The following is a 13,210-nucleotide window of genomic DNA, read 5'->3' on the forward strand; positions in this document are numbered from 1 at the left end:
AAGAGAAAAGAAGTAAGCAAATGGTCTAATTCTTCCTTATTTTATATAAATTCAATACAAAAAGGATTGGATCTGAATATCCAAATCCTATACCTCGGAATCATAATTGATTCAAAATAAAATTTCACTTTCAAATGGTTGAGAAAACCAAACCAAACCTTAGTAATTTGCCAAGAAGCAGCCATGTTAAGGAGCAGCCCTCATAAATGTACACAAAAAGCTACCGGCAAATTTGCTTTGATATGGCCACTGCTTGTTCTTGATTCTACGTACATGAATTCCACAGTTGTTCCATTTTGAACAACAAATTCTGCAAATGTTTGCTACTAACTTTTATCACTCACATATCATAATCAGCTCAAAATTAAAAGTGGTCCATTAATCAAAATCATTAATGTCCATTTAATGGTTAGATTGTAACAATTTCAGCCATTCTAAGAACTCGTCAATTCTGTTTTTGGTTTCGTCCTCATTTGGAACATACAAAAAACAATTGATACTCAGAAGTAGAAAGAATTTAAATAGCACCAAATACTGAAAACCTGGATTCTTGTAGTATTGGTCGTGTTGATTTGTTGTTAAGCTTGGGTGGTGCGAACCAGCTGAAAACGGATCCTTCTAACTACACTTGATAATGAAGGGTTTGACAAAGTTTATGAATTCGGATGTTCTGATCCCCAACTTCAGGTCGATTTCCCCCCCGCCCAACCAAAAATAATCAGGATTTAGTTTCACAATTGCTTCATCCAAAATCACCTGAAAGAGAATGTAACTAATAGATTAAAGCACGATCGACGAGATAGAAAGTTTACATATAAATATAGTCAATGATGTATCAGAAATAGTACATTTTTCTATTTATATTTGTAGATTGATCTTCCATGGCTTTTAGTTAATAATGCCCCATATACTATAGTAGTAGATCATAATCTCATAAATCTACCCACCTAGTGTTAGATTATCTGCTTAATGCTTAGGAAAATATCAGAACCATAACGAACCAGCTTTTAGTTCAAACTTTCAATCGAGACATATTTCAGTTATGGCAGACTGGCAGAGAATCATTGGTCTATGCAAAAGCTATAGTGGACCACAACATACTGTCCAACAGAAATGTTGACAGACACGGAAATTGAAACACCGGTCCAACACGGTAGCTGGAGGCTGGGCAAAAATCAGATGGCTAAGAATCAAGTAAGATCTAGGGATATTAAACATAGGGAAATACCCATTTCTCCCAGATCAGAATAAGTTAAAATATCTATCATTGTAACAATAACAGTGTTAACGGGGAATTCCATTTCCAGGAAAATTGGACATCAGAACCTATATATGTTGAGTATTTGATTTATTAACTATTTGCTTCTTACCCATAATCAATGATAATATCGCCCAGCTAAATTAGATTTTTTTTCATCGTCTGATATCTGCTCTTTTTAAGTTTGTTTCCTATCCTAGTTAGTTGTGTATAAAGCCTTACCTGGAAAGAGGTAGATTTGTACCTAGTTTGTAATATATGCTGACAGCGGAATGTGAAAAAGACCTACCGGGATTCCATGCCAGTTTACTTGTATTGGCTAAACAACAATTCCAGTTCCATACTTTTTCATGATTTCTGTAATAGCCATAAAGTAATGAGAGGTGATCTTTTGGAATAATCAATCATTTAATACTGATTCTCCAAGCTGTGAGACCTTTTGTGTCTTTTGATGAGGTGCCCGCTTTGGATTCCTAAACTTGAGATTGAAATCAAGACCATAGGGGCTGAAATGCTATGCTAGCTGTAGTTGTAATACATCTTGTAAAATAATATCTAACAAGAAGCATCATGCATATTCTTGAAGTGCTTCACCTAGTTGTATTTTTAACTACAATGCTGATATTATTGATTCCAATTGAGGGAGCCCATATGAAAATTCTATAAGACCATTTAAGTTCTACGTTGTATCTCTATCTTTCCATCATATGAATGAAATTAGGCCAACGGACAAGAAACAGAAATTCGTTGCTTGTTTTCAGAAAAAGTAATGTATAACACGATGTCGAAGGAAAACACAAAGGCTCTTGCTAAGCATTTGAGAAAATACAAAGGCTCTTGCTAAGCATTTGAGAAACCTGTCGTCTTTCAAAACTATTTCCAAAATTTGCCTACCCTAAAATGACAAAGCCTTCTCTATTCGTAATAATCCGATTGCCTCTGATAAACTTACCTCACACTCGAACAAACTAACTAGTGACCGAAAATATTCCTCCAATAATTACCCATCACTATGCTGCCCCCAAAACAAAACTTGGCCTCGAGATGTGGGTAAAATGACTAGTACCAACTTTTATCCCATTTAAAGCAACACCCACTACAGTCACAAAAAGCATGCCAAGTTCTTGACTAGTCAATAACCATTCCAATAATCATATTGGATTCCAAGTAATTTATTAGTATATTTCTCAGCTTGAATAAGAATCGTCTCATCTTAGCTTCTACATCAGCACGGACAGACATGTTCCAAATCCAATGATCTCTTGATTCTCCTCAATGCTCCTTTGTCTTGCAGAACAGATTCATAAAAAATAGTCTCATGCTATACATATACTATGTGAATATCCATCAAGAAAAAAAATGAACTTAGAAGATTAAGAACCCGTTGATATCCAGGAGACACATCAACACGATAGAAATATTTACCCATTACTGATTCATTTTCACTTTTTATTGCAATTTCTTCATGTTTATTGATCTCCTGCGCACCATAAATTTCAAGGTTTCATCAAGATTCCAAATTCCATTTCTAGAAAGGGAAAGGCAGAAGAGCAATAAATGGTCACTCAATAGATACCAAAAACAAGTTATTCGAAGTATTTGGACACTCCCCTCTTAAGCACACTCAACACAATTACACGAAGCCTACCTCTCTCAAAACCCGACCTTTCTATTTATGAAAAATAGCATCTACTCTCTAATAATTCTTAACAAAACTACCTTACTTATTACTTTATAGCCCCTAACCATTAAGTATTAAACCTTTTTAGAAAATCAAGCTTGAAGCAAGAAAGCAATGAGTTGATAATGCCCAAAAATGAGGAAGCTGAACTCTAGTCTCAGTAGAGATAGCATCTCTGCCCTTGAAGATGTTTCATAAACCAAGTCATGGTCAAAAAGAATATTTCCAGCAATAATCTCCCACTTTGTTTGGCTATTCCTATTACCAAAAAAATGAAAACAGTTTATCCTGGGAGTTTGAACCTGCATCTCTTGGTTGGCCCAAAGTCCATCCGTTATTTTCTTTTATTTTCTATTATTGAATATTATCCAAGTCAGGTCTCCTCTCCTCTTAGTGATGACACTTTAATCATTCTCCTATTCCCATTCTTTAGATTTTATAACTTATCCCAGTTAGTTATAACAATCTCCTGATGAAAGGTAGATTTATTCCCACTTTGTTACAGAGTTTAACGATGAAACTATGCAACACAAAAGGTATGGTAGAATTTATAATCGAGTTAGCCTTGCTTCCAACAAGAGTAGACAAGAAGAACCGTACAACAAAAATTAGCCATCATCACTTTTGCAAATTAAAAAAACCATGCACTCCTTTGAAAATTGAGTGACATATTTGAGAGATTACAGGATTTTTAAAGCGCATATGTAAGAAAAATAGATTAAACATTTAAATATGGCCAAATGGGTTGATCGAGCCAGAATAATTTTGATAAATTAAGTCAAAGTCAAACATTGAGGTCCTTACTGGAATATCCGTTCTCATGCCAATGCACGTCACTCCATTATGCTCATATCCAGTTAGTTTCGCAGAGGTTTCCTCTGGAGCAAGTCTCACTGTAAAATAGAAACCATGACAGCTGTTTCTGTTAATTAGGAAAAAGGAAACAAAATCATTTATAGCTATTGTGGCATTTGAAACATCAGTGCATCCCCTTTGTGTTTCTAATATGGATTGTTTAGTGATTTTCCCATTTTTCTCATTTTCTTTTTTTGTTACTGCCAACAACGGCAATGATATTTCAATAATTTTATTCTCATTTTCAGTAGCCGTTTTTGGTTGGTTTGGACATGGTTTTGCGTCATTTCCCCTTGTTCTTTCATCTATCTAAATCAAAATATGAACAAACTAATGATGCTTAAATTGCATAATCTCCTTCTCACTTAACTAGATAAAGCAGTTGAAAATATAACAATCAGATCCAAAATATTAATAGATATAATACAATGCAAAATAATTTGCAGATGTAGCAAAATTTAGATCCATATCAATTAAAGGAGTCTATTAGCAATGGAGTCTATCACTAATAGGATTCTAAAAGTCAATACGCACATTAGAAGGGGTACAAATGGGAATTCACCTCCTGAATGTAGCACATGTGAGGGAAGGTGTACAATGTGTTTTGTATTTAGGGAATTTAGTGTGTCAGAAGTCTTTGTGCTGAATGTTTATATTTTGGGAATAAGATGTCTGCGTCCTTGTGAAGGTGAGATTACCACCCTCTCTAATAGGTGGAGAAGGATTGTAAGAACATGGACTTTGTATATGTCTCTTATAATACTATATTGCTAGGGGATACCTTGCAGTAACGCATTTAAAATCATTTAGGAATCTTCAACGAGATATTAGAAAACTTACAGTTGAATTTCTTTTTTGCTATCTTGCCATCGTTGAGTGAATACAGGAAGCTTTTAACAGTTTCAGCATTAAATTTGGCAGTATACTGCATTCAGAAATGTGATATTTTAAAAGAGAATACAGATTATTAAACCAGACTGTTTTACAGAAAATGAGAGATGAAGTCATACCTGAACAACAACAATATAGTATTTTGAATTGTTGCGATCACTGCAATCAACAACATGGGATGGGGCTTGAGTATTTACCTGAACAGAAAAAACAAAAGTAACCCAGTGCCAGTCAATTTTGAGCATCCACAGAAACTGGCCTAAGAACAAGAGATCCTGATCGAATTCCTAGTCCTAGATATGAATTGATATATAATATATTTTACAGTAGTACACAATAAATGCTGAGTTCTTGTAAACCAAAATTTAAATTATAAATGGCTGACACAAGTCATCAGTATTTGACAATGAATTTTGTCTATCTTAAAACTGACATAATACATCTAAAAATTGTCGACAAATCAGTAGTAGTATTTCCATTTTAACTAAACTTTTATTGATTATCAACAGCACATTTGCAAAAGTAATAAAAAAAAATGAAAAGGCTTTTTCCTCCATGTCCTATCTCTTTCTAATTCTGTTGGGCAAATTTAATTTATTAGAAGTAAAATCATAAGACTTCTACGCCAAGAACTATTTGGAAGGTGAAAATAGTTATATATTATAAGATTTCATTTGTTTTTCTATATGGAACTTGCCCAAAACAATTCATTTACACATGGAGAAATAGAAAATTTTCGGGAACTCACTCTCAAATTAGCACTGATAAAGAAAAGTTCTAAAAATCTTAGAGTGTCTGAACTAGAAACTACAATATACACAAGCTCCGAGAAAATCATACAAATCTAGTTCAATCCCATCTAAAATTCTCCTACTTGTTGACGCCAAAACTTTCCAACAAAGGTCCCGTGATGGTATTGCCACAAAATCCTGAACTTTCTACCAAAGGGATAGTCTCAAGCAATCTAGCATGAAATGTCTTAAGAAATTTTTGGGAGCATATATACTCACAAATTAATGATTTATCATTGGCTAACCAAATAAAAAGTAAAAAAAAGAAAACCCCTCGACTAAGGACTTAAATAAAGCACTACAAAAATGCTTGGTTCAATACATTTATAACTAGCAGGAAAATGCATATCCCTCTCCAACAGAGCTACAATTCAGTAAGAGAAACATTTCAACAACAATGGTAATTCGATCGAAAGCATTTCCACTAAATATTCTACGCAGTACGCACCACTTCAAATCCAAATAGAGAAAATAGAATATGAAAAGGGTTAAATGCAGTCAACATACGCACTCGAAATCGTCAATAAAAAGGAGGGAAAAAAAAAAAAGGAATCCGATTCCAAAACGCACCAGAACGATGCTCTTGCAGAGATGGTCGACGGAGGCGGCATCAAGAACATCCCGTCGCGCTTCGAGAGGCCAATCGTAGTAATCGGAAGGCACTCTCTTGAAGGAGAAGTCGTTGACAGAATTGGTTCTGAGAATGGCAGAGAGTCGAGCCACGGTGTCGCCATCTTCACCATCAGAGGGAACAGAGGAAGTTGCAGAGTCGAGATTTGGAAGGTATGCGAGCTCAAGCTTTGAAATTCGATGGAGGATTAGGGTCTGCCGGTGTTCGAGCTTCGCTAGTGCTTCCATGTAGTTTTGCTCTGCCATTGCTTCACTCTCAGTCCCCATTCGCTCATTCGGCTGAATGCTCTCTTTTTTTTTTTTTAATTGCAAGTTTGGTCCTCTAAATTTTCATATTCATATTCGTGTCTAACAAATTTTGTAAAATAAAATTTTCATTCTAATAAATTTTGGTTAAATTATAAAAAACATGTCCATAAAGTTTGTATAAAAAATGACTCTTAACTTTCAAAATTTTCAAAAATATCCTTAAATTTAAAAAAAAATTCAAAAAATACCTTTGTCATAGAAACCGTTAAAGTTTTATTTCAAAAATACCTTTAGCTTAATAAAAGTTCAAAAATACTTCCACCGTTAATATTTGAACAAAAACCATTAATTCCTCGTGACAAAAATGACTTAAAAATTATTAAAAAAAATATATTAAAAAATCCTCTTACTAATCAATTTGTTTGAAGTTTTTTAAATTCGAAAAGAATCAATTTTAAAATAAATTATATATATATAGAATTTTAAAATAAATATACCAAAACGATAAATAATCAAATAAAAAAAAGTATCAACCTAAATCAAGTTGGTTCTAAGGAATTTAATATTTATTTTAGTTCTTAGATAGGTTATTGAGCAAAAAAAGTCGTTGGGATGTTTCAAATGCAATTCCAGCTTAAATGGAGCAATTAGCAAGCAACGGGAGGCAAGACGGTAAAATCGAGCAAGGGGAGGCACGACGTTACGCAAGTGCTACGACACTTATGTCCCGCACTATTCATAGAGATAGTCTGCTAGGCAAGCGTTCCAGTCATGTCCTGCGACACCGCATTACTCTCCATTTAATATGCATGCACGAAGAGGCACTCCTTCCAATTTGCTCTCCAAGGCGTTTCGTGAGGGGGTCTTCAGCATCACAACATTTTGGTATGTTTTGGTTGTTTGAGAAAATTGGTGTAAGCTAAGAATTGGAAGATTAATATGAGTACCTATATGTACGATAAATAGTCAAATTCTTTTTTTATTTGACTATTTATCATTTTGGTATGTTTCAAGAGGAAATTTTTTATTTTGGAATTTTGTGAAATTTTTTGGTATTTTATGTTTTAACTTAAAATTTTTGTTTGTATTGTGGTTGTTGAGAACATTGGTGTAAGCTAAAATTGAAAAATTAAGAGAAATATGAGAGTACTTATATGAAAAAAGTGAGGATATCTATATAAGGTTAAATTATAAAAAAAAAAAATGTCTCTGAACTTTACACTTCATGTAAAAAATGCCACTATGTTCAAGACCCGGAATCAACCCTTAAGGGAGCAATCTATCTACCTACCCCTACTTCGGGGAAGGAGTGAATTCCATCTTGTGTAGCTGAGTTCCCAGCTCCCAAATCAAACAAATCCCCTAGGTTTGTTGAGTTGGCAATCTGGTCCTCACCCATACTAATCAAAGGACCGCCCTCAGAGGCAGGAATTTCCAAAACACTCAGGATTAAGGTCATATCACCTATGGTCGTTTAGGTGAGATGTAAGTCTCAACTATCAACGGCATTATATAAAGAGACGAATCATCTCGTGGTCCAGTCTTATACAAACTCTTTGTGTAGGACACCCCACTCGCATGTCTCCACATGAATGGTCAGGATCAACCGTCTGTAGCAGTTCACAATACTTATAAACCTCTACAAAGCGGGTCGTATCTGTAGTCTCACCAAGATCAGGTATCCCTTCTTAATCCTTATACTACAGACCTTTTAGATTATCACTTAAGGCATAATCCACTTGTATGTCTCATATACATGCTTAAGTTTTCATACAATAACCATGGAGCTTTGTTTATTGGATGAGTAAATGCAAAATAAAATAACTCTTATTTTTATTCATAACAATGTGTACAGTATTTACAAACTACGAGACTCCGGGAGAATTAGAACACCGATCTCAACAATATATATATATATATAACTATATGTTATATCAAATATAACACATAGTTTTCATATTGTCAAATACAATATAATCTATATTTTAAATTCTCTCAATAATATACGGTATGTAAATAAATCAATTTTATATTAAATTTAATTATATGAATCAAATTCACATAATTAATATTTGAATCATATTCAAATATATATTTCCTCTCAAATAAACTTATATTATAATGTATCAAATACATTGTATTAATTATATCATATATAATTAACTCCCTTCATTAATTTGAAGGATTCAAATTAATTCAAAATTAATTCTCAATAATCCCAGTTGAGCTATAGAGGGAACTATATGGACCTTTAGATCGAAGCTTTAATGGTACTTGAATAATTAATTAAACTTCTTTAATTAAATTACTCAACATCCATTAACTGTCGGTCACTCTGAAGGAAATCGGACTCGATATTTCCATGAGCAGCGGAAATAAGATTATTCCAAATCATAATCATGAATGAACATTACATATACAATCTACTTCCAAACAAGCGGTTATGCAATTAATATAGAAATTACAGCATGAAAACTCAAATGAACAAAGAGCAATACTCTACGAACATTTGAAGATGCGTCTCCACGCTCCTTTGGGCACGATCACTCGAACAACAACAACCTCGAACGCTCGATCTACACGACCGCAACACAGCACGAACACTTTACGCTCTTCCTCAACGATCGCTTCGGCCACGAACTCCTCCGCAACAGCACGAACGGCCTCCAAAGCACCTCAACGGTGTCAAGTTGAGTATGACACCACCAACAAGGCTACCTTGGTATTCTCGGTGTGAGAATCCAGAGGGTGGGCTCTGTTCAGACTTGGAATGAGGCAGACGAAGGAAACACCAATCGTGTACACGGACTGGGCAAGTGGGAGATGGCAAAGACCTATCGTAAGGTCAATGTCAATCGTTTAACTAAAGCTATGCGATCATTTAGCTCATCGTTTAGCTCGGTCTGTCACCTACAGACACTACACGATCGTTTACTTTGGACAAGCGATCGTCTAGCAAAAGCTATTCGATCGTTTGATAAATACTGTACGATCGTTTAGCTATCATTGCACGATCGTTTAGATCACCCAAGCTATCGTTTAGTAAATATTTACTTAACAACTCCGTGAGTTTATTTTGCCGAAAGAAATCTCAAAAACTTTTTATGAAAAACTTTTCAAGAGTTTGTATATCTTACTAAAATTAGGAAAACCATTTTCCTTTTATCTCACGGTAACCATGAAAATCCAATAACCACCCACTCAACTGATTATTAAAGAAAAAGAATTAATTATCCAATAACTAATATTATTATAAATATAAATAATAACCAACTTATCATACTATATTTATAACCTATAGTTTTAATATTTCATCTCATGAAACATATAAACCATAGTTCTTTTTCTATTCCATGGTACTTAATGTAAATCTCATTTACATCAATCCTCCACTAGATGTATCTCGCACATCATACCGATTATATCATATATAATTAAAATACCTCTTGTCAATTTGAACATTTCAAATCAACACCAAGAACCGATCCTCAACTGAATCCATTGAGCTACCAAAGGGACCTTATGAACCTGTAGCTCGAAGCTCCAACAGTATGTGAATAACTGACTAAACTCTTTAGTCACGGGATCCACCATCCGTTAACCGCCAGGCAATCCACTAAAGCGACAGCTGAACTCTCATTACTACAGATTTATTGTGTGTCCATCTTAACCAATCAGCAGTGCAACAACCATTCACAGATCGCTCGTAAGTACAGTTGGGTCAATAACCGTTATGCCCTTATAATTACATCTGTCTCCTTAAGTACCACTGATTCTGGTGACATTACGGATACGATCCGCTTTGGATATAACCAGTCAACAGTGTGATGACCCTTCACAAATTGCTTATAAGTACAGTTTGTTCAAAATTAAATTTTTTCCCTGTAGTTACATCTAACTCCTTAAGTACCACTGATCCCTCTAATGAATAATAAATCATAGTTCAACTATGACCAAAACCTTCTCGAGCTAGGAGAGGGTATGGTGCCACATTGTCCAAGCCCCAAAATCAGCCATTAAGGGAGCAATTTATCTATTTACCCCGACATTGGAGAATGAGTGAATTTTGTCTTATGTAGTTGTGTTCCCAGTTTTTCAATCAGACAAATCCCCGAAATGGTAGGCTTATTGAGTCGACGATCTGGCCACTCTCACCATACAAATCAAATCATTTGTAGCACTTTACAACAATTGTAACATCTACAAAAATGTCAAATTGTAATTTTTCGTTAGTTGCCTTTAATAATTTGACCGTTTTAATTATATGACGTGGAAAGATTCAGTTAAAAATTTTTTCATGGTTAACGACCTCAACATTGTCATGACTGAGGATTGTCCTCGAGTTCTAACCCCTGATGCAACAGAAAATGTTCGTGATGCATACGAAATGTGGACAAATGCTAATTCTAAAGCCAGAGTTCACATTTTGGCAAATATACTTGATGCATTAGCCAAAAGATTTGAGAGCATGGTCACTACACATTAGATCATGCAATTAATGCAAGAATCGTTTAAGCGAAATTTCTCACAATTCAAGCAAAACGGGGGTTGATGACAATAAAACCAGTAATGTCAGCTCCCTAAATAAACTTCAGTCCATATTGAATGTCAAGGGACAAATAGAGAAAGAAATTGTTGCTAAATCTAGTGAAGTTAATCAACGAGGATTGTCCTCTAAGATGCAACTTAGAGTTTATGATATAAGTTATGGAGGATTGTCCAGAAGAGGAAGAACTCCAAAAAAATAAATTTGATTTATTTGTCTTGGAGACGTGCATAGTAGAGAATGATGATTCTGTCAGGATAGTTGATTCAAGAGCTACTAATCACGTATGTTCTTCTCATCAAAGATTTAATTCCTAGAGACAATTGGTAGCTGGAGAGATGACTCTCAGAGTCGGTACTGGTGAGGTCATTTCAGTTGTTGTTGTAGGCAAGGTTAAGTTATTTTTGGACAAGAAATGATATATATTATTTGATGGCGTAAATGTAGTACCTCATATCAAAAGGAACTTAATTTTAGTTTCTTGTTTGAATGAGCAAAAGTATTCCTTATCCTTCTCTAAAAATAAAGTATTTATTTTTAAAAATGGAATGGAGCTGGGCTTTGGTTCAATGGAAAATAACTTATATGTACTAAGGTCGTTAGTTACAAAAATCGTGCTAAATACTGAAATTCTCAAAACGACAACAACTGTTAAAAGACCAAGAGTTTCTCCTAAAGAAAATGCCCATCTTTGGCATCTAAAGTTAGGTCACATTAATATCAATAAGATTGAGAGATTGGTGAAAAATGGACATCTAAATGGTTTAGAAGAAAACTTTTGACCTGTATGTAAGCCATGCCTTGAACGCAAAGTGACAAAACAACCTTTTACTAGAAAAAGTTACAGAGCCAAGGAGACCTTAGAGCTTATACATTCAGACCTTTGTGGTCCGATGAATATAAGAGCAAGAGAAGGGTATGAATATTTAATCTCTTTCATAGATGATTATTCTAGTTATGAGTATCTATACCTAATGATACATAAGTCTGAAGCACTTGAAAAGTTCAAGGAGTATAAGACTGAAGTTGAAAACTTGTTAGGTAAAAAGATAAAAACACTACGATTTGATCGTGGGCAAGAGTATATGGACTTAAGATTCCAAAACTATATGATAGAACATGGAATTACGTCCCAACTCTCAGCCTAGGTACACCTCAACAAAAATGGTGTATTAAAAAGGAGAAACAGAACCCTGTTCGACATGGTTCGGTCTATGATGAGTTATGCTCAACTTCCTAACTCGTTTTAAGGATATGCAGTAGAGATTGTTGTTTATATTTTGAACAATGTTCCCTCAGATATTGTTTCTGAAACACCTTTTAAGTTATGAGAGGTCGTAAAGGTAGTTTACGCCACTTCATAATTTGGGGATGTCCAACCCATGTGCTAACGGAAAACCCTAAAAAGTTGGAACCTTGTTCAAAAGTATGCCCATTTATAGGCTACCCCAAGGAAACGAGAGGTGGATACTTCTTTGATTCAAATGAGAATAATGTGTTTATGTCTACGAATGCTACCTTCTTGGAAGAAGACCACATAAGGGATCATAAACCATGAAGAAAAAATTTTTTAAGTGAAATTTCTAATGAATCTACTGAGACTTCAACAATGGTTATTAAAGGGGTTGATACATCAACAAGAGTTGTTGATGTAGGTTCGTTTAGTCATGCACATCCATCTCAAGAGTTGAGATTGCTTCAACAAAGTGGGAGAGTTATGAACCCACCTGTACGCTACATAGGTTTAACAGAAGTCCAAGACATCATAGATGATGATAGTGTTGAGGATACACTGTTTTATAAACAAGCAATGGAAGATGTTGAAAGGATGTATGGATTAAATCCATGAATCAAGAAATGGAGTCTATATACTTTAATTCTGTTTGGGAGCTTGTAGATCAACCTGGTGGGGTAAAACCTATAGATTATAAATGGATCTACAAGAGAAAAAGAGGTATAGACCTTTAATGCTAGACTTGTGGCAAAAGGTTCCAGGTTGAGGGAGTGGACTATGAAAAAACTTTCTCACCTGTTGTCATGTTAAAGTCTATCAGAATTCTCTTGTCCATAGCCACATGTTATGACTATGAAATATGGCCAATGGACGTTAAGACTGCCTTTTTTAATGGTAATCTTGAAGAGATCATCTACATGAATCAACCAGAAGGATTCATTGAACAAGATAAAAAACAAAAGGTTTGTAGGCTTAATTGATCCATTTATAGACTGAAACAAGCATTTCGATCTTGGAACATAAGATTTTATACTGCGATCAAATCTTATGGCTTTGATCCGAATGTTGATAATTT

The 13,210-nt window shown here is 34.6% G+C and overlaps 1 protein-coding gene across 2 annotated transcripts; it reads right to left on the reverse strand.

Moving 5' to 3' along the window:
- Positions 1-6,422, reverse strand: LOC120090048. 2 transcript variants are annotated; one of them, XR_005485379.1, is made up of 6 exons: positions 6,047-6,422; positions 4,805-4,882; positions 4,635-4,719; positions 3,744-3,832; positions 543-756; positions 1-310 (listed from the first exon to the last, which is right to left on the reverse strand). XR_005485379.1 is itself a non-coding variant. In XM_039047538.1 (5 exons), exons 1-5 carry the CDS (start codon positions 6,371-6,373, stop codon positions 619-621), a joined length of 717 nt encoding a protein of 238 aa, XP_038903466.1. In that variant the 5' UTR covers positions 6,374-6,422; the 3' UTR covers positions 354-618. The 2 variants fall into 2 exon arrangements, 1 of the variants encoding a protein (XP_038903466.1); XM_039047538.1 differs by lacking the exon at positions 1-310 and having other exon boundaries at positions 354-756.
- Positions 6,423-13,210: the final 6,788 nt, after the last annotated feature.

Source organism: Benincasa hispida, chromosome 11 (genome assembly GCF_009727055.1).
Source record: "Benincasa hispida cultivar B227 chromosome 11, ASM972705v1, whole genome shotgun sequence".
Taxonomy (NCBI): Eukaryota; Viridiplantae; Streptophyta; class Magnoliopsida; order Cucurbitales; family Cucurbitaceae; genus Benincasa; species Benincasa hispida.

Excerpts from the sequence above, each read along its gene's own strand:
- LOC120090048 (XM_039047538.1), bottom strand. The coding sequence starts at position 6,373 with ATGGGGACTGAGAGTGAAGCAATGGCAGAGCAAAACTACATGGAAGCA. Across the intron at positions 4,720-4,804 it reads ACTATATTGTTGTTGTTCAG|TATACTGCCAAATTTAATGC; the intron begins GTATGACTTCAT and ends TTCTGAATGCAG. Across the intron at positions 3,833-4,634 it reads AGCAAAAAAGAAATTCAACT|TGAGACTTGCTCCAGAGGAA; the intron begins GTAAGTTTTCTA and ends TCTATTTTACAG.